We start from the raw sequence: 17598 nt of genomic DNA, 5'->3' as shown, positions 1-17598 counted from the left end.
CCCGAGTCCCAACATGGCGGCGGGGGGCGGCGGCGGCCGGGGGGGCAGCGCCCCGCGCTGGGGCGGCGGCGGCCGGGCCGCGGCGCAGGAGAAGCTGCCGGTGCATGTGAGTGCGGCGGCCGCTCCCTCCGGGACCGCTGGGATCTACCCCCTTCCCCATCCCCCCGCGAACGGCCGCTCCCCGGCGCCCTCGGCCCCCTCCCCGCGCCCCGCCGTGATCCGCTCCGCCCTGGTCGCGCCGCCGCTCCCGCCCCCTGGCGCCGGTGCCCCCCGCCCGTACCGTGGGGTGCCCCGGGGGCTTCTCAACCCCCCCCGCTCAACGGTGCCGTGATGCACCTCCGCGCGCCTTACCCGGTACCTTGGGGTCGTCCGGGGCCTGCGTCCTCCTCCTCCGGTACCGTGGCCGCCCCCCCGGGCCTGTCCATTCTCCCCGTACCGTGTCCTCCCTCCCCGTGCCGTGTCCTCCCTCCCCGTGCCGTGTCCTCCCTCCCCGTACGGTGTCCTCCCTCCCCGTACGGTGTCCTCCCTCCCCGTACCGTGCCCTCCCTCCCCGTGCCGTGCCCTCCCTCCCCAGCCCCGCTGTTTGCTGGTACCGCGGGCAGCCTCCCCGGGGACCTGTTCCCCTCTCCCGGTTACCGTGCCCCTCGCCGTGCCTTGCCGTTTCCTCCAGCACCGGGAAGGAGCCGGTGCCGTTTCCTCCCTCCTCAGTTCAGTGGTGTCCCCCCGGGACCTGCCTTCCTTGGGGCCTCCTCACCTGGTACCGTGTCGCCCTGCCCTGTGCTGTGGAGCTCTCTCGGGGGGCTGTTCCCCTGTCAGTGCCGTGGGGTGACACGGGGCCTGCTCTTCCCTCCTGGGCCTCACCCCGTGTCCTTGCCCCTCAGGTGGAGGATGCGCTTTCCTACCTGGACCAGGTGAAGATCCGCTTTGGCAGCGACCCAGCCACCTACAACGGATTCCTGGAGATCATGAAAGAGTTCAAGAGCCAGAGGTAGAGCTGGGGTCTCCTCAGCCTTTGGGGGGAGTGTCTTTGCTGTTACAGGGGTCCTTTTGCCTTTACAGGGTCTCCCAGCCTTCACATCATCTTTCCACCTCCCCAGACACACAGGATGCCCAGCTGGCCTGTCCCCTCGTCACACAGACGTGGGAGGTGGAGGGTCTCTGTCCATCCCATCATTTTTCCAGAAACAAAACCCACAGGAAAAGGCAATTTCATCTTTTATTTCCCACTCTGAAATGCAGATCTGGGAAGTAAGTAGAGAAGCTGGAGTGCAGAGCCTCTCTGTGACCCATCAGCCTTAGAGGCTGTGGTGCCCTGTTTTGGGTAACCTGCACACTCCTGTCTCCTCTCTGTGGGTAACTCGTCCAGTATGAGGCTAATTTCTAGATCTCATTCTCCCAAACTGGCTTGGTTAAAATGGCTTCTGGAAGAAGCCAGCTGCTTTCCATAGCTGTGTAGTTTTCTGGGCTTAACTTGTATTTCTGATGTGGACACAAGTAACAAAACTCTTCTTAATTTTAGCATTGACACCCCTGGAGTGATCAGACGTGTTTCACAGCTTTTCCATGAACATCCCGACCTCATAGTAGGCTTCAATGCTTTCCTTCCTCTTGGCTACAGGATAGAAATTCCAAAGAATGGGAAGTTAAGTATACAGTCACCTCTGAACAGTCAGGTAGGTGATGGAGCTTATGTCTATTGCACGTTGCAAAAGTTTTTACTTGGTTGTCAGAGCCTGTGGTTGTGGGTATAGCATAAATATTTATCCACAAAGCAGTTGTTAGTTGAGCACTGAAGTGACAGGTTTGCAGTGGGATGATGATATTCCTGCACAAAGTGCCACTTCAACACCAGATGCTTCAGTCAGATTTGAAGACTGAAGTTGTAACGGGCTGGACATATTTGTGTAGATTCTCAATTCATGGTGTGTGTAGCCATCAGATTCCTGGGAGAGTCACATTTCCAGTCTCCCACTGAGAAACTGGGAAGTGTGTTTAGGGAACAGGCAAAAAAAGACATGTCAGGTATTGCAAGCACCCTGCAGTGAAAGGCATCTGCTGCATGATGCACGTTGGCCTCTGCTCCCTTCTTGTTGTGTGGTTGTGGAGGCTGAAACAGAGCTGTTACTGGAATTCTACTGATAAACTTGTGGGTTAGCTCTAATTAGTAGCAGTAAATGTCTTTTAGATCTCAGTTGCCTCAGATTTCTGTGTTGCTTAGAAATTTAGCATCTTGAGGAGCCTCAGGATTTAATGTGTGTCTTAAAACTGGCAGTTGCTCTGAAATGGTGGCAACAGCAACTGTGGGGCGTGTGGCTCAGTGCACCCCAAGTCTGGTGGCAGTGCCAGTCAGGAACATCTCTCCAGTAGTGAGTGGTAGGACACAAGGAAATTGTCTCAAGTTGCACCAGGGGAGGTTTAGATTCGAGATGAGGAAGAACTTTTTCGCTGGGGGGGTTGTTATAGACACTGGCACAGGCTGCCCAGGGAGGGGGGGAGTCCCCATCCCTGGAGATATTCAAAATACAAGCAGATGAGGGGCTGAGGGGTGTGGGTTAGTTTAGTGATGGGCTTGGCAGCGTGAGGGGAGATGATCTTAAAGGTTTGTTCCCACCATAATGGTTCTGTGATTCTAGAAGCCTGATACAACTTGTTCTAACTGATGGTGTTAATAAAATAGGTGGGGAATGTAGCAGCAAATTAAATCCTTTCACTTTCTTCTTCACAATATAATCTCTTTCAGCTAAACTGCTTGAAAAATCCTGATGCTGGACTGGTTGGGCTTGCACTTCTGTTTCTGTACAAGTCACTGTCTGGTCTGTGTTATGCCACTAGGTGCCCTCAGAGGCTGTCCCCAGCGCTCCCCCTGGCAGTGGGCTGATGCTGCATTACTCCCAGGAGAACTCCCACAATCACAGCGACTGTTCCGAGGAGCTGAGGCAACAGCTTCCCTACAAAGAAGATAAATCCCAGATTCCTTTGGAGTCTGATTCTGTAGAGTTCAATAATGCTATCAGTTATGTGAATAAGATCAAAACACGTTTTCTTGACCATCCAGAGATTTACAGATCCTTTTTAGAAATTCTTCATACTTACCAGGTAAAAAAGTCTTCAGTGTAAGGGATGGTGGGTTTGCACTGCAGCTGTTGGAGGAGTAGCTGTCAAATGAAATGTCTACCAGTTGAACAGGCTTACCCAGCTCCCTTTGTCCAACAGTTGTCTCAGTTACATGAAGTGCCAGAGGTGTGAAAACTGTAGAACCTTCCAGGGTCTGGGAATGTAAAGGGGTTGTATCTAAATCTGTCTTTATCAACCTTCAGTTGATTGAGTGATATTTTGTGGGGAGGGATGCACTGTAAGAACCTCATCTGGAGTCCTGTGTCCTGTTCTGGGCTCCCCACTCCAGAGGGACAGGGAACTACTGGAGAGAGGCCAGTGCAGGGACACCAAGATGCTGGAGCATCTTCCTTGTGAGGAAAGGCTGCGGGACCTGGAGCTGTTGAGCCTGGAGAAGAAGAGAATGAGGGGGGAGCTCATTAATGTTGACAGATATCTAACTGGTGGGTGTCAGGAGGTTGGGGCAACACTTGTTTGTGTTGTATCCAGTGACAGGACAAGGGCTGATGGGATGAAGCTGGAACACAAAAAGTTCCACTTGAGGAAAAACTGTTTCAGTGAGGGAGCCCTGGCCCAGGCTGCCCAGGGAGGGTGTGGAGGCTCCTTCCTTGGAGGGCTTCAAGACCCACCTGGACATGTTCCTGTGTGACCTGATCTAGGTGGGAGCTGCTTTGGCAGGGGGTTGGGCTGGATGAGCTCTAAAGGTCCCTTCCAACCCAACCATCCTGTGGTTCTGTGATTTCATGTTTGTGTAGCATAAGGCTTTTATCTGTGTTGACGGATTTTCTTGCAGAGTGAGGTATGTTTTAGACTCTTTATTTCACACCTGTGTGTGTCTTTGCAGAAAGAGCAGCTGAACACTAAGGGCCGACCCTTTCGGGGCATGTCAGAGGAAGAAGTGTTCACTGAAGTAGCAAATCTGTTCAGGGGACAGGAGGATCTGCTTTCTGAGTTTGGACAATTCCTCCCAGAGGCTAAAAGGTCTTTGGTATGTGTATGTTTAGAACAAAGCAGAATATGAAATACTGTCTTTTTGTATGTGGGATACATGAAGCAGCTTTAGGAATATGAACCATTATGGATAAACGTAACAGCCAGTAGATGAACTTTGCTCCTCTTCATTGTTGGGAGCTTCCCAGTACAGGTGACAACTACAGGCTCTATATGCTGGGTAGATATAGAGGATTCTTTATTTGTGCTGGTTGAGAAGAGAACATTGAAGTCATTGTTTATTTACTTCAGTTCACAGGAAATGGACCATGTGAAGTGAACAGCATCCAGAAAACCGACCACGAGAAGAACCTGGAGCACAGCAAAAAGCGATCCAGGCCACTGCTGCTGCGGCCTGTTTCTGGGCCAGCAAAGGTATCTTTTAGCAAGTAGAAACTTAGAATATGCACATATTACTTGTTGTGTTTAGAGAATTGCTTAGCTGGAGTTGTACTGAGTAGTGACTTTGGGGTGTGCAGGTGTCAGGTGACATTTCGAAGGTGTTTAAATAGTAATTACTGTAAGAAGAGGTGAATTTTAAAGGGACACTTAAAATGTGTGAGGTAGCCCACTGGACACTAAATATCAGGAGCTTCTGTGCTAAGTGTTGGCCCTGGAAGGGAACAATGTATTGCTTTGACAAATCTTTGAAGTTCTTTCTCAAGTGATTCTGTTTTTTTATCATTTCTTCTTAGCTGGGAGTCACTTGCTAGAGGTTGCTGTGGAGGGCACAGCAATGCTAGATCACTCTTTGGGAAATACAGAGCTTCAGCCCTTGCAGAGAGCTGTTACCTGTCAGAAAACTGGGTATGACAGCATTTGGGTCACAACATTTTCAGTCTTAACTGCTTGTTCTTTTAACAGAAGAAGATGAAACTGCGAGGTACCAAAGATCTGTCGGTAGCGACCGTGGGGAAATATGGAACACTGCAAGAGTTTTCCTTCTTCGACAAGGTCAGTGTTTGGCCTGTCCTCACACTCTGTGCACTTATTTTGGACCATTTACAGATCTATTAAATGGTTGGTTTTCAATACCAGTGTGTGGCAGCACTCAGCAATTACCTGCTCGTCAAGTGGTAGGGAAAGACCAAGGAAAGAGGGCGGTTTGGAAGATGAGTAGCAACTGATGCTGACTCTTCTCCTGAGTGCCACTGTCTTAGCCATGTTTGTCTCTATTTTTTCAGTGATATTTCCTCATGGTACCACCTGTAGATATCAGATTATTGTTTGAAACCGGGCACTTCTGTGCACGTTGCCTTTTTCTGTTGTGATGTGGACAGGTTTGTCACTCTGCCTGTGGTTGACACTATTTAGTGGTGTTCAGATGTTCTGATCATTTCTCTCCAAACTCTGCTTCAGGTGCGCAGGGTGCTAAAGAGTCAAGAAGTCTATGAAAACTTCCTCCGTTGCATTGCTCTCTTCAACCAGGAGCTGGTCTCTGGCTCTGAGCTGCTCCAGCTAGTTACACCATTTTTGGGGTGAGTTTCTGACTGTCTTCTCTGCTATGTCATACTTTCTAGGTCTTACTCTTAGTTTTTGGTGGGCATTGTGAACTTTGCTACTGAAGTTTTGGATTTAACTTCAGAACTATGTCCTAGGTAGCATGGAAGACATTGAAGATCAGTCCATAAAAGAGCAGTTATAAAACCTGAATCTTTTAACTTACTTACACAGCTCTTAGAGAACACTGGGGGAGGATATTTCCCTCTGTCTGTACGCCCAGGTGAAAGCTTCACAAGCAGCAGAATACCTGATGTTAGACTAAGTCACTGGAGAATCTCAGGAATTCTGGAGGGTGGTCTCTGGTCACAGTCCCAGTACTGATGTCTCTGAGTAGAACACAGGTGTAAGTGTGAAATCTCAGAGCTGTGAAAAGGAGAAATAGTTCTGAGCTCTGGTGTGTGCCTCGTGCTGTTCAGTTTGTCATGTGGCAAAGATCAGTGACTCCTCCCTCAGTCAGTTATGGGGAGTATTCCTGCAGTTATGATGGGAAATTCATTTCCTGCCTTAAGTCACAAGAACCTAAAAGTAACTCAGAGAGAGTGATTTGATTTGAGAGGTAAAACACTGGTGAAGGCTCTCACTGCAGTGCTAGGTTTGGCTGGATTTTCTCCCTCACTTTTATGACACACAGTAGCCACCCTAAAACTGTCCAGAGTGAAATAACAAAATACCCTTCCTTGTGTTTTTGAAGGAAATTCCCAGAGCTCTTTGCACAGTTCAAGTCCTTTCTTGGTGTGAAAGAGCTTTCATTTGCTTCTCCACTGAGTGACCGATCCGGGGATGGAATGAGTCGGGAGATTGATTACGCTTCCTGCAAGCGCATAGGATCGAGTTACCGGGCTCTCCCCAAAACCTATCAGCAGCCAAAGTGCAGTGGAAGGACAGCCATTTGCAAGGAGGTACTTTGGGATCAACCTATTCAATCCCTGAACACACATTGCACTTAAACTGATTTCCCCTCTGTAATGCTGGTCAGGCAGCTTTCATCTCCGTGGGCTCTCATCCCATGTCGGTGTCCACACGCATTTTACTGATTTGATCAAAATCCATCTCAAATCTTTAATGTCTTTTGAGTCTGTGTGTACACAATTTATTGCTGTAGACAGAAAAGAGTATTAAATAGCCTGACATTAGCTTTGTAGCAGTGGATCAATTTGGCCTTTAGAAATAGCTTTTCTCCTGAAAGAGCCCCAGGAGCCTGTGTCTGAGGCAGGGTTCTCACCCAGAGCAGGCACCTGCAGCAAAGGTTGTCCCACCCCTCGCTGCTGTTGGCAACTCTGTTTCCTTTGCTTGGAGTTGCTCATCACTGCAGGGTGATTTCTCCGGTTTGTGAGATGACAGTGAAGGTGTTTTCAAGCTTTCTGAGCAGAGCCTTGGCACAGTTGCACACACACCTTTCATCTGAGGAGCAGTCACCACTGTGACTTGTGAACTAGGTTTGAAACTTCCAATAGAAACTCAGAGAGGAACTGTGCAAAAATAAACCAGAGAAGCATCAGACCCCACGGGGTCAGCTCCAGGCTCGTGTGGCTCCATTCAGTGTCATGTCTTTGCATTGTTGCAGGTGTTAAATGATACTTGGGTTTCATTTCCATCCTGGTCTGAAGACTCCACTTTTGTCAGCTCCAAGAAGACTCCTTACGAGGAGCAGTTGCATCGCTGTGAGGACGAGCGGTTTGAGGTACCTGTGCTGCTGAGCTCCCTCGCTGCCTCCTCGGGAAGCAAAACTCACAGCTGTTTGGGTTTTGACTGAGTGAACTGGTGGCCAATTAGTGAAAGCTCTGGTAGTGTTTGCTGCTTTGGGCTTGGGTCTGGTGTTTTCCACTTGCTTGGAGTCAAATAGTTCTCTCTAGGCTTGTGTTCAGTTCTGAACAACGTGTTACTTGGGGACAGCAGGCAGAGGTATCTTCCAGTAAGAACCTTTGCTGATGCTTCTCAGCTGCAGCCGGGGGGGCGGCGATGCCTGGCACAGACCTCAGCGCTGCTGGGCTCCTGTTGGCCCGTAGTGCCTGTTCTTACATTGTCTGTTTTGTGAACTCCCAACAGCTGGATGTTGTCTTGGAGACCAATTTAGCCACAATCCGTGTGCTGGAGAGTGTGCAGAAAAAACTGTCGCGACTGACACAGGAGGATCAGGAGAAGTTCCGGCTGGATGATTGCTTGGGGGGGACATCAGAGGTGATCCAGCGCAGGGCCATCTATCGCATCTACGGGGACAAGGCACCAGAGATCATTGAAAGTCTGAAGAAAAACCCAGTCACTGCAGTCCCTGTTGTTCTCAAGAGGTAATTCCCATCTCCTGTGCTCGCCTGGCTCCTTAAACACGCCGCTAAAGGCTTTTGAAAGCGTGTTTTAGGAACTGTTTTCTGTAGCTGTTGTTTCAAACAGAGCTCGCCCTTCCTCATGACTTCCAAAACCTTTTTGGTGCATCACAGTTGGCTACATGATAAAAGTACCTGTGTGTGTGTTTCTGTGGCTGTCCTTTTGTGCAGGTTGAAAGCAAAAGAGGAGGAATGGCGGGAAGCCCAGCAGGGCTTCAACAAGATCTGGCGGGAGCAGTATGAGAAAGCCTACTTGAAGTCCCTTGACCACCAGGCTGTCAACTTCAAACAAAATGACACCAAAGCTTTGCGCTCCAAGAGCCTGCTGAACGAGATTGAGAGTGTCTATGATGAGGTGTGTGTGCTAGTAAACAGCCCATCCTGGGTGGCTTTCCTTTGTGCTGTTATCTAGATGTTTATGTAGCACCTGGGACCTTGTTGAAGTGGTAGTGCTCTGAAAGAGTTCTCGGTCAAAAACGGCTGTTCCAAGCAGAGGGTTAACGCTGGCTTATTTCTTCTGGCAGGAATGGCTCTTGAGCATGGATTGGAAGGATCTTTATCTATTTGTCTCTTGATTGCAGCATCAGGAGCAGCATTCAGAGGGCAGAAGTTCATCCACAAATGAGCCTCATCTTATCTTTATCTATGAAGATAAGCAGATTTTGGAAGATGCAGCCTCTCTTATCAGCTATTATGTGAAAAGGCAGCCTACTATCCAAAAGGAGGATCAAGCAACCATCCGGCAGATAGTGCATCACTTCATACCTGAGCTCTTCTTCTCCCAGCCCCCCGAGCACGGTATTTCTGAGGAATCCACAGATGAGGACAGAGAAAACCATCAGGGGCAGAACCTGGATACTCCTGAGCTACGGAAAAAACACGTGCCCGGGCCTCCCAGCAGTCCTTTGGAGGCAAAAGCAACCTTCTGTGATGTTACAGCTGCTGAGCCCCACAACGCTCTGGATGACGTTTACAGCCTGTTCTTTGTCAATAACAACTGGTATTTCTTCCTCCGCCTTCACCAGACTCTCTGCTCCAGGCTCCTGAAGATCTACCGTCAAGCTCAGAAGCAGCTGCTGGAATATCGGACTGAAAAAGAGAGAGAGAAGCTGCTTTGTGAGGGGAGAAAGGAAAAAACCAACGATCCAGCCATGGAACTAAGACTGAAGCAACCAAGTAAGAATAAGCTGGGACACAGCCCGTCCTTCACGCCGCGGTTGCTGGTGGTTGTCTGTACCTGGGTAACTGGTGAGCCTGTAAGAGAGGTAGAGGTGCAAACCTCCACTGCATTTGTGGTTTGTGGAGACAGCTAATTTAACAGCACAGCCACTTTGTAAGTTATCTGCTCAGGGCTCTCGTGGGTGGTTTCATATGAGCCCACTGGTGTCGGGTCTCAGGTGTCTCATGGTATTAATCCATGCAGTTTGAAGGATAAGTGGCTCCACAACAAAATAGTTATTTACACAAGGCAGCCATAGAGATCTATGAGCTAAAACTGTTCTAGCCTGTCAGCACTCCTTGCAGAGAAGTGTCTCTAAGTGTGTTCTCCACACTGAATGTCACAGTTCTTGAGCAGTTCCCAGGTGTCTCTTGATTCCACTCTGCCTCCTGCATCTGTTAAGTGACTGCACTGTTCCCCTACCCAGGTGAGGTGGAACTGGAGGAGTACTACCCTGCCTTCCTGGATATGGTGAGGAGTCTGCTGGATGGGAATATTGATCCAACACAGTATGAGGACACCCTGAGGGAGATGTTCACAATCCACGCCTACATCGGCTTCACCATGGACAAGCTGGTGCAGAATATCGTTCGCCAGGTAACTGATTTGCTGGTTGTGCTGTGTGTTAGGGGCTGAACTTCTCCTTTCTATAGCCAGATCAGTTTCTCACAGCAGCCTGTAGAGCAGGAGACTCATTAAACTTTAAAAGATATACATATCTATGTAGGGACCAGCAGAAGTTCACTGAGACAGTTCAGCACCAGTGCAGGGACCACTTCAGCAGATGGACTCTTGGCCTTTTCCAACAAGTTGTTCAGTTCCCACCTTTTCACAGTTCTGCCTCTCCCAAAATGCATCCAGGGAGGGAAACCCAAAAAAGTCCTTTGTACTCCAGTGTGTTTTCTGATTGTAGTTTTGTTACACTTAAGGCACATCAGCCCCTCACTGCTCTCCCTCCCTTTTAATGCAACGTGGTGAGAATGAAACTCTCTGAAGCTAAAGCTTTGCTCTGCACCTATGTGATGCTGTGCTGAGTTCTGTGCTCCTTTCATAACACACTAAACTCTTGGCCCAGACTTGCTGACTGAATTCCCCCTTTTTTAATGGAAGCTTCACCATCTAGTGAGTGATGACATCTGCCTCAAGGTCGTGGAGCTCTACTTGAACGAAAGGAAGCGAGGTGCTGCTGGAGGTAACTTGTCCTCTAGGTGTGTGCGGGCGGCGAAGGAGACCAGCTATCAGTGGAAGGCTGAACGTTGCATGGCAGATGAGAACTGTTTCAAGGTAAGAACTTGCTGCCAGGGACCTTGATTAAAGTGACTGGCATTTTCCTTTGAGAAACGGGTTTGGAAGCTCCAAGGCTACAATGGTGAGAGAGAGAGGGGGCAATACGGAGACAGGAACCAAACCCAGAGCATAGACAGTGAAGTGGCATTTTGGCTCACTGAAAAGCTGTATTGCTGCTCACTCCTCTCCTAGCTCACATTTGTTGTCTTAGTGACTTGATATGACTGCAGCATTTTATTGTGACACTGTGTAGCCAATATCTTGTGCTTGTAATGTTTACAGGTAATGTTTCTTCAGCGCAAGGGCCAGGTGATCATGACTATTGAGCTTCTGGATACAGAAGAAACCCAGACAGAAGATCCTGTGGAGGTCCAGGTAACATCACAGTGACCAGGGAGTCTGCTGTGCCACAGACAGAGCAGATGTTTAAGAATGCATTCCCACATTCTTCTTCCAAAATGTAAGACTACCAGGAGGATGAGTTTACCTGGGAGGTGGGAAGATCACACCTGGGACTGTGGTCATTGACACAGATGGTTAGCAAAAGAATTTCAACATAAATGAGCTTTGTATAAAGCAGCCTGTGAGTCAACTAGTTCTTTGCAGTGATGGTTGTCTTGATGAGAGCAAAATCTGACATAAAATTGGTCTCTCTTGTGTAGCACCTGGCAAACTACATGGAGCAGTACGTTGGGGTAGAAGGAGCTCCAAACAACCAGAATGATGGCTTCTTACTGAAACCAGTCTTTCTGCAGAGGTGAGTTCCCTCTCCTGGCTCACACCTGCAGCAGCTGGCACTGCTCCCTCTCTGTGTCTGTGGCAGGGATTTTAGGTGATGTGCCATATAGGCAACTGTAGGGAGGTGCACTCACCTTTGAGGTCCAAGGGGGCTGCTCCAGTCCAGGTCACCACATAAGAGTGCTGAAGAAAAAAAGCTGTGACCGCTACATTGATGTTTGTTAATGAAACTGTGTTTACAATAGAGTGGGACTGTCTAAGTGGGACAATCTAAGTACAGAGTCCTGCACCTGGGAAGGAACAACCCCACGCACCAGGGCAGGCTTGGGGTGAAACAGCTGAAGAGCAGCTCTGCAGAGAGAGACCTGGGAGTCCTGGTTGATAATAAGCTAAATATGAGCCAGCAATGTGCCCTCATGGCCAAGAGCCAATGGCAGCCTGGGATGCATCAAGCAGAGTGTGGGCAGCAGGTCAAGGGAGGTTCTTCTCCCCCTCTACTCTGCTCTGGGGAGGCCTCATCTGGAGTCCTGTGTCCAGTTCTGGGCTCCCCAGCTCAAGAGGGACAGGGAAGTGCTGCAGAGAGGCCAGTGCAGGGCCACCAAGATGATCAGGGCACTGGAACATCTTGCATACAAGGAAAGGCTGTGGGACCTGGGGCTGTTTAGCCTGGAGAAGAGGAGACTGAGGGGAGATCTTATTAACATTTATAAATATCTAAAGGGTGGGTGTCAGGAGGTTGGGACATCCCTCTTTTCTATAGTAGATAGTAACAAGACAAGGGGTGATGGGATGAAGCTGGAACACAAAAAGTTCCACTTAAACATAAGAACAAACTGTCTCAGTGTTTCAGTGAGGGAGCCCTGGCACAGGCTGCCCAGAGGGGCTGTGGAGGCTCCGTCCTTGGAGGGGTTCCAGACCCTCCTGGACACGTTCCTGTGTGACCTGATCTAGGTGACCCTGCTTCTGCAGTGGGGTTGGACTGGATGATTTCTAAAGGTCCCTTCCAACCCCCAGCATGCTGTGACTCTGTGATCTAAGCAGTCCCTCCTGGGAGGGGTTCGAGGTCTAGTTTCTTCCCATTTCTCTAAGTCAGAGCATATGGAGGCAGATCCTGGAAACAGCAGCAGTAGAAATAGAGATTTCATACTTGTCCTGGCAGGGGCTGCCCAGATGGGCTGTGGAGGCTCCTTCTCTGGGGACATTCCAACCCAGCTGGACGAGTTCCTGTGTGCCCTGCTCTAGCTGGTGCTGCTCTGGCAGGGGGGTTGCACTGGATGAGCTTTCCAGGTCCCTTCCAGCCCCTGAGATCCTGTGATTCTGGGGCAGCCAAGTGCTGCATAACCCTTGTTTTGTTCCAGAAACCTGAAGAAGTTTCGCAGGTGGCAGTGTAAGCAAGTGAGAGCTCTGCGCAGTGAGGTGAAGAGCTCCTGGAAGAGACTGATCGGGGTGGAAAGCGCCTGCAACGTCGACTGTCGCTTCAAGCTCAACACCCACAAAATGATGTTCATCATGAACTCTGAGGATTACATGTACAGGAGAGGAGCTCTCTGCAGAGCCAAGCAGGTGCATCTCCTGTCACTGTCTCTGCAGCTTGGGGAGTAGCAGAGTTTGGGGATGTCAGTCAAAAGACAGGTGTCTTGTGAACCTCACCCAGCAGTTCCTGCTCCGTGTCAGGTGAACCTTGGAGGAGAGCTGGTAAATGCTCTGCACTTGGATTTAATCTTGAGGCCTTTACTGTGCAAATTTTAAGGGGGAGTGGCAAATATGAAGAAGTAGGGATCTTTCCATGCAGGTATGGGGTGTGATGTTTTCCTGTTTGTGTTGTAAAGCCTGCTCATCTCAGACATACCAAGAGATGAGGGTTTTGGCTTCTCCCCCAGAAACCCCTCGGTGATCTTTACGTGTCCTGGTTTCAGGTGCAGCCAATGGTGCTGCTGAAGCACCACCAGCAGTTTGAGGAGTGGCACAACAGGTGGCTAGAAGAGAACGTGACCATGGAGGCAGTTGATGTGGTTCAAGACTGGCTGATGGGAGATGAAGACGAGGAGATGGTGCCCTGTAAAACGACGTGTGAGACAGTGAACGTCCACGGGGTCCCTGTCAACAGATACAGAGTTCAGTACAGCCGCCGTCCAGCCTCACCGTGAGCAGGGACTTGCTCCTGGGACAGAGCAGCAGCATTGCTGGTGAAACACATTTATGCTGAGAATAGTGGTGGGAATGCAATGTATGTATTAATGATATTTATCCAAACAGCATTTTACTTTGGATTCTGATGTATTTTCCATATGGCATAGACTTGTCTCCTTGCAGTGTAACCCTCCAGCCATCATGAAGAGACTCTTAAAAGCTTTATGGGAGGAGTGCTCTCAGCATTGCTACACAGCTTTTAGTGGTTTCCTGGCTTCAGGCCACTGCTGACTCACCAGTGCTGGAAAGCTGAGTGAGGGGTCAGGCTCTGGGTGAACTACCACCAGTGGCTTTATGGAAGAGATGGAGCTGGACTGGTGTTCGAGCAGATGCTGGCAGCTGCTTCTACTTCAGAGGGTTTAATATTCCCTATCTTCCTGAATTTGTGCTAACTTGGAGCCTGCAGAACTCTTCAGTGTAACCTGAGTGCCAGCAGGGCTGAGAGCTCTGGCCCCGCTGTCTCATCACCTGTGTGTACTGATAAGGCAACAAAAGCAGCTTGTTACTGGTGCTCTGGTGGGAAAAACGCTGAAACTGAGACAAGGGGATCAGCCTACTAAGCACTCTGTCACTCATCAACGAAGTATTTTGGGAGCATGGACTAAGGGGAAGGAACTGGGTGAGCTGCAGGGCCCTGCAAGAGAGCAGCTTGCGCGGGGCAGCCCAGGCGCGGCGGCTGCTCTGGCACCCGAGCCCACCCCCTTGCTTTGTGAATTCAGAACCTGCTGCAGACTCTGCCTCCTTCTCCAGTCTGGAGCTGCTCGAAGCATGTGCCTGGGGAGGACTATCCATTGTGAGGTCTGGCCTGGTTTCCTTTATTAGCTGGTGTGCATGCTGACGGGCAGCCTCTGGACGCCGCGTTCGCTCCGTGCGTGTGGCCGGGCTCGCGGGGTTGTGCTGGGCTGTACCGCTCGGATGCCACCGGGAGATGGAGCTCCTGCAGCGCGGCGTTTGCGCTGGAGCTGAGCTGTGTCCCGGATACTTCCCGGTTTCTGCTGGCTCAGCACGGGTGCTGCGTTTGCGGTGACACTCGGGACTCTGTAACGGGCAGCGTTAAATCCAGCCACAGCCATCGTCGACGAGCTTTTCCACTGAACTGCCTCTACTTCTGTCTAAGCTTTTTTTGCAATGAAGCATAACAAACCCCCAAACTGTGCAGAGCACCCTGTCAGACTGTCAAGAAATTGTGCTTGTGTCTGTCCTGCAGCCCCACTGTGACTTTGCTCTTGTTTGTCAGGGGCCGAGGGCAAACGCGCTGTCCATGGAGTGTGTTACAAACGTCATGTCTTGAGGCAGGTCCAGCCTCCTTTCAGCTCTTGCTTCCAACCTTTTCCTGGGCTCTGAGGGAGTAACACCCACCCACCCCACCCCCAGGATTTTGGTTTCTTAATTTCTGTGTTATAATTTCTGCCAGACCCAAGTAGCAGCCTGTGGGACTTGTCCTGGGTTATTTCCACTGCACAGCATTTGGTTTTGCAACTGTCTCACTTGATGGTAGAAAAAAATTGGCCTTTGGGGTACATTTAATAGAGAACTGTACTGCCTCTTTGTCTTTGTTTGCAAAATAATCTGTAGGAGGGAAGGAGAGAGGCCAGGCTCTGGCATCTGTGGCCACTTGCACAACCACTGCCAGCGAAGGACTTTCAAGAGTTTGTGTTCTTGTGTGGCTCTCTGGTAAATTGTGGTTTCTGACATGATCTGAAGGTGCTTCCCCTGCTCCTGGTGCAGTGAGGGAGCAAAGACACTGGCCACAGGGCTGGAGGGAGAGCGAGGGGCCAGGCCCAGCGCAGAAGCACAGCACCCGCCCTCTGGCTTCCAGACAGCTCAACAAACTACACCTCAGTCCTGTTCACACCTCTGCTGTCTTCCAGTGGAGGTGACAACTGTGCCAAACTGTATGTGTTATGATACAGAGCAATGTTCACCAGACAGTAGGTTGCAGCTCGTGGCTCACGATGCGTTTGGTTCCAGGTGGCGCAGGGGGCGATGTGCCCGCCTGCCCTTCACTTCCAGCTCATCTTTAAGTGTACTTCAGGTTATTTTGAAGCATCCTTATTTTGTAAAGCTTAATTTATAATCTGAACAGATTCAGTAAGATTTTTGCCCTTTACAGTCTCAAGAAGTGCTGGTAGCAGATGATGTGAGTGGGAGCAGCAGCAGGGCAGGGTGGGCAGGAGCTTGCCGAGGGCTGAAGCTCAGCTGCCGTGTGCCTGCTGCCACAACGCCGAGGCAGGACGTTGTTCTTCCACTTGGTTTTCTCTGTGTGAAGGATCTGTTGCTTGGGGCTGTCACTGCTTTGCCAGCTCTTTGAATGTAGTTTTTTTTCCTAAATATTTATTTGCACATTCAAGTCAAATAAACCATCAGTTTTAAAGGTCTGCAGCTCTCACTGTCTCAGTTGAAGCTTCCTGACACCAATCCCCAAACCTGGTTATCTGGCACCTGCAGCTGAATGGTAGAAAAATGCAATGGAAGGGTTGGGTGGACTTCAGCCAGTTGCCAGGCAGGTTGCAGGCTACAAGGATGTCAGTGGCAGCTCCCTGCCTGTGGGCCAGCAGGCACCAAGCCTTTAAGCTGACCCACTCAGTGCACAGTGAGTGTACATAAGCTGGTGCAGTAGCCACCAGATAAGGGACAGGAGTTGCCTGCAGGCAGCCTGCAATAGGAGGTGCCCTCCAGGCTCTGGGGCTCTGCCATGCTGTGTCTTGGAGCGAAGGCCAGTGGCTGGAGGAGAGGCCTGAGGAGCAGGGGCTGGCACAAGTGCTCTGTGCACAGGGAGGCTGCAAAACAAAACCCTGTGTGGTGCCAGCAGAGATTTTCAGATTGGTTTCTTTCTAGCAGCACCTTTGCCATGGGAGGTGCAAAAGCAGGGCCCAGGCCTGGCCCCCCAGCTCTCGTCACACTCTCAATCCAACAGACGAGAAAAGTGACTGATTCCAGTTCTGAAATCCATAAGCACATCTGCTCCAGGTTAAGCCAACTCAACTGCAACCCTGACCCCAACCCTCCACCCGCTTTCCCTCAGCCTCCCCACATTCCTGCCTAATAACATGTTGAGCTGTGTTCCCTGTGAGCTCTGCACAACAAATGCATGTGGAGATTTTGCAAACTAAGCTGCAGTGATGTGACCCAGATCTGATAGGAGTTTCCTTTACATCATCCTCAACCCTTCCGTTGCCATAACAAAAGGCAGCTCTGCTGTCTGAGCAGCCAGTGACCTGCTCACAGGGAAACAAGCTCTTGTTCCCCTCACAACGTTCCTCTAATGCACGAGCTGCGTGGATTCATCTGATTCAAATGATGGCAGCGGCGCCTCAGAGGACACAGGCCACTTTACACGAGTGTTCTTGCAGAGCTGTTGGCTCTCTCTCAAAGGGGACGTTCCCTGTGCTCACAGGGAGGCGCAGCCAGGTCTGACATCACCCGAGAGCAGTTGGAGATCTCAGCAAGTGGACAGCTTTGGCAGGGACAAAGGCAGCCAGCTGAAACAATATCTGTGGGGTTTGCAGGAGTGAATAAGAATGAATGGTTTTCTAAATCAAGAGGTGCTGAAGAGCACTTGAATGCTTGAATTCAGCATTTCATGTCAGGAGTTCTTCTTTTTTACCATATTTACATATCACAGTGGTTCCCAGAGAGAAGGATGGGGCTGGGAACCAGGGAGAGGCAAACCTGAGTGTGAACATCAGCTTCTCTTCATGCTTTAACCATTCCTCTGGGTTAGAATGAAGTAGCTCAACCTTAACCTTTTGTACACTCTACAGAATTCAATTCCACTCGTCCAAAGGAGAGACTAAATTGGGATCCAGTGATTCTGAAACACCCTTGTGCTAAAGGATGAATGCAAGAAGAATCACCTGAGGCTCAGTGCTGGAAAGGGTGACATCTGTCTGTACCAGGCAAGGTAGCCCCTACCCCAGGGTCATTGTCTTGCTGAGAAAGTAGCAAAAGAAGCTGTTCCAGACATCCAGTGAGTTGCAGTGGTGCTAATAAACTTCAAATACTCCTGAAAAATGGCCTCATGTGGACTCCCTACACTCTGAAGGGAAAGCTGCAAGCAAGCAGAAGACCAGCTCTGGGGGAAAAAGCAGTATGACAGCAGCAGGAGGCTTGCAAGTGGTGAGGAGAAGGTGAGCACAGGAGGTGTGGCACAACCAAGGGAAAAGGTTGGGAGAGATCTCAGAGGAACAGGAGAACTGTGGAACAAGCAGGAGAGAAGAGAGGCTGGGAGATTCC

The 17598-nt window shown here is 50.2% G+C and overlaps 1 protein-coding gene across 2 annotated transcripts; it reads left to right on the top strand.

Moving 5' to 3' along the window:
• Positions 1 to 13: 13 nt before the first annotated feature.
• Positions 14 to 15740, top strand: SIN3B (SIN3 transcription regulator family member B). Of its 2 annotated transcripts, none has more exons than XM_062015000.1 (19): positions 14 to 106; positions 882 to 988; positions 1520 to 1673; positions 2833 to 3096; positions 3959 to 4102; positions 4357 to 4479; positions 4969 to 5058; positions 5464 to 5582; positions 6299 to 6506; positions 7172 to 7288; positions 7654 to 7892; positions 8100 to 8283; positions 8510 to 9104; positions 9575 to 9744; positions 10258 to 10431; positions 10717 to 10809; positions 11097 to 11191; positions 12531 to 12735; positions 13089 to 15740. In XM_062015000.1, exons 1-19 carry the CDS (start codon positions 14 to 16, stop codon positions 13317 to 13319), a joined length of 3405 nt encoding a protein of 1134 aa, XP_061870984.1. In that variant the 3' UTR covers positions 13320 to 15740. The 2 variants fall into 2 exon arrangements, with proteins under 2 accessions (XP_061870984.1, XP_061870986.1); XM_062015002.1 differs by lacking the exon at positions 14 to 106 and adding an exon at positions 287 to 394.
• Positions 15741 to 17598: the final 1858 nt, after the last annotated feature.

This window comes from Colius striatus, chromosome 25, assembly GCF_028858725.1.
Source record: "Colius striatus isolate bColStr4 chromosome 25, bColStr4.1.hap1, whole genome shotgun sequence".
Taxonomy (NCBI): Eukaryota; Metazoa; Chordata; class Aves; order Coliiformes; family Coliidae; genus Colius; species Colius striatus.
This window is presented reverse-complemented; position numbering and strand designations above follow the sequence as displayed.

Excerpts from the sequence above, each read along its gene's own strand:
- SIN3B (XM_062015000.1), top strand. The coding sequence starts at position 14 with ATGGCGGCGGGGGGCGGCGGCGGCCGGGGGGGCAGCGCCCCGCGCTGG. Across the intron at positions 5,059-5,463 it reads AGTTTTCCTTCTTCGACAAG|GTGCGCAGGGTGCTAAAGAG; the intron begins GTCAGTGTTTGG and ends ACTCTGCTTCAG. Across the intron at positions 10,432-10,716 it reads CAGATGAGAACTGTTTCAAG|GTAATGTTTCTTCAGCGCAA; the intron begins GTAAGAACTTGC and ends TAATGTTTACAG.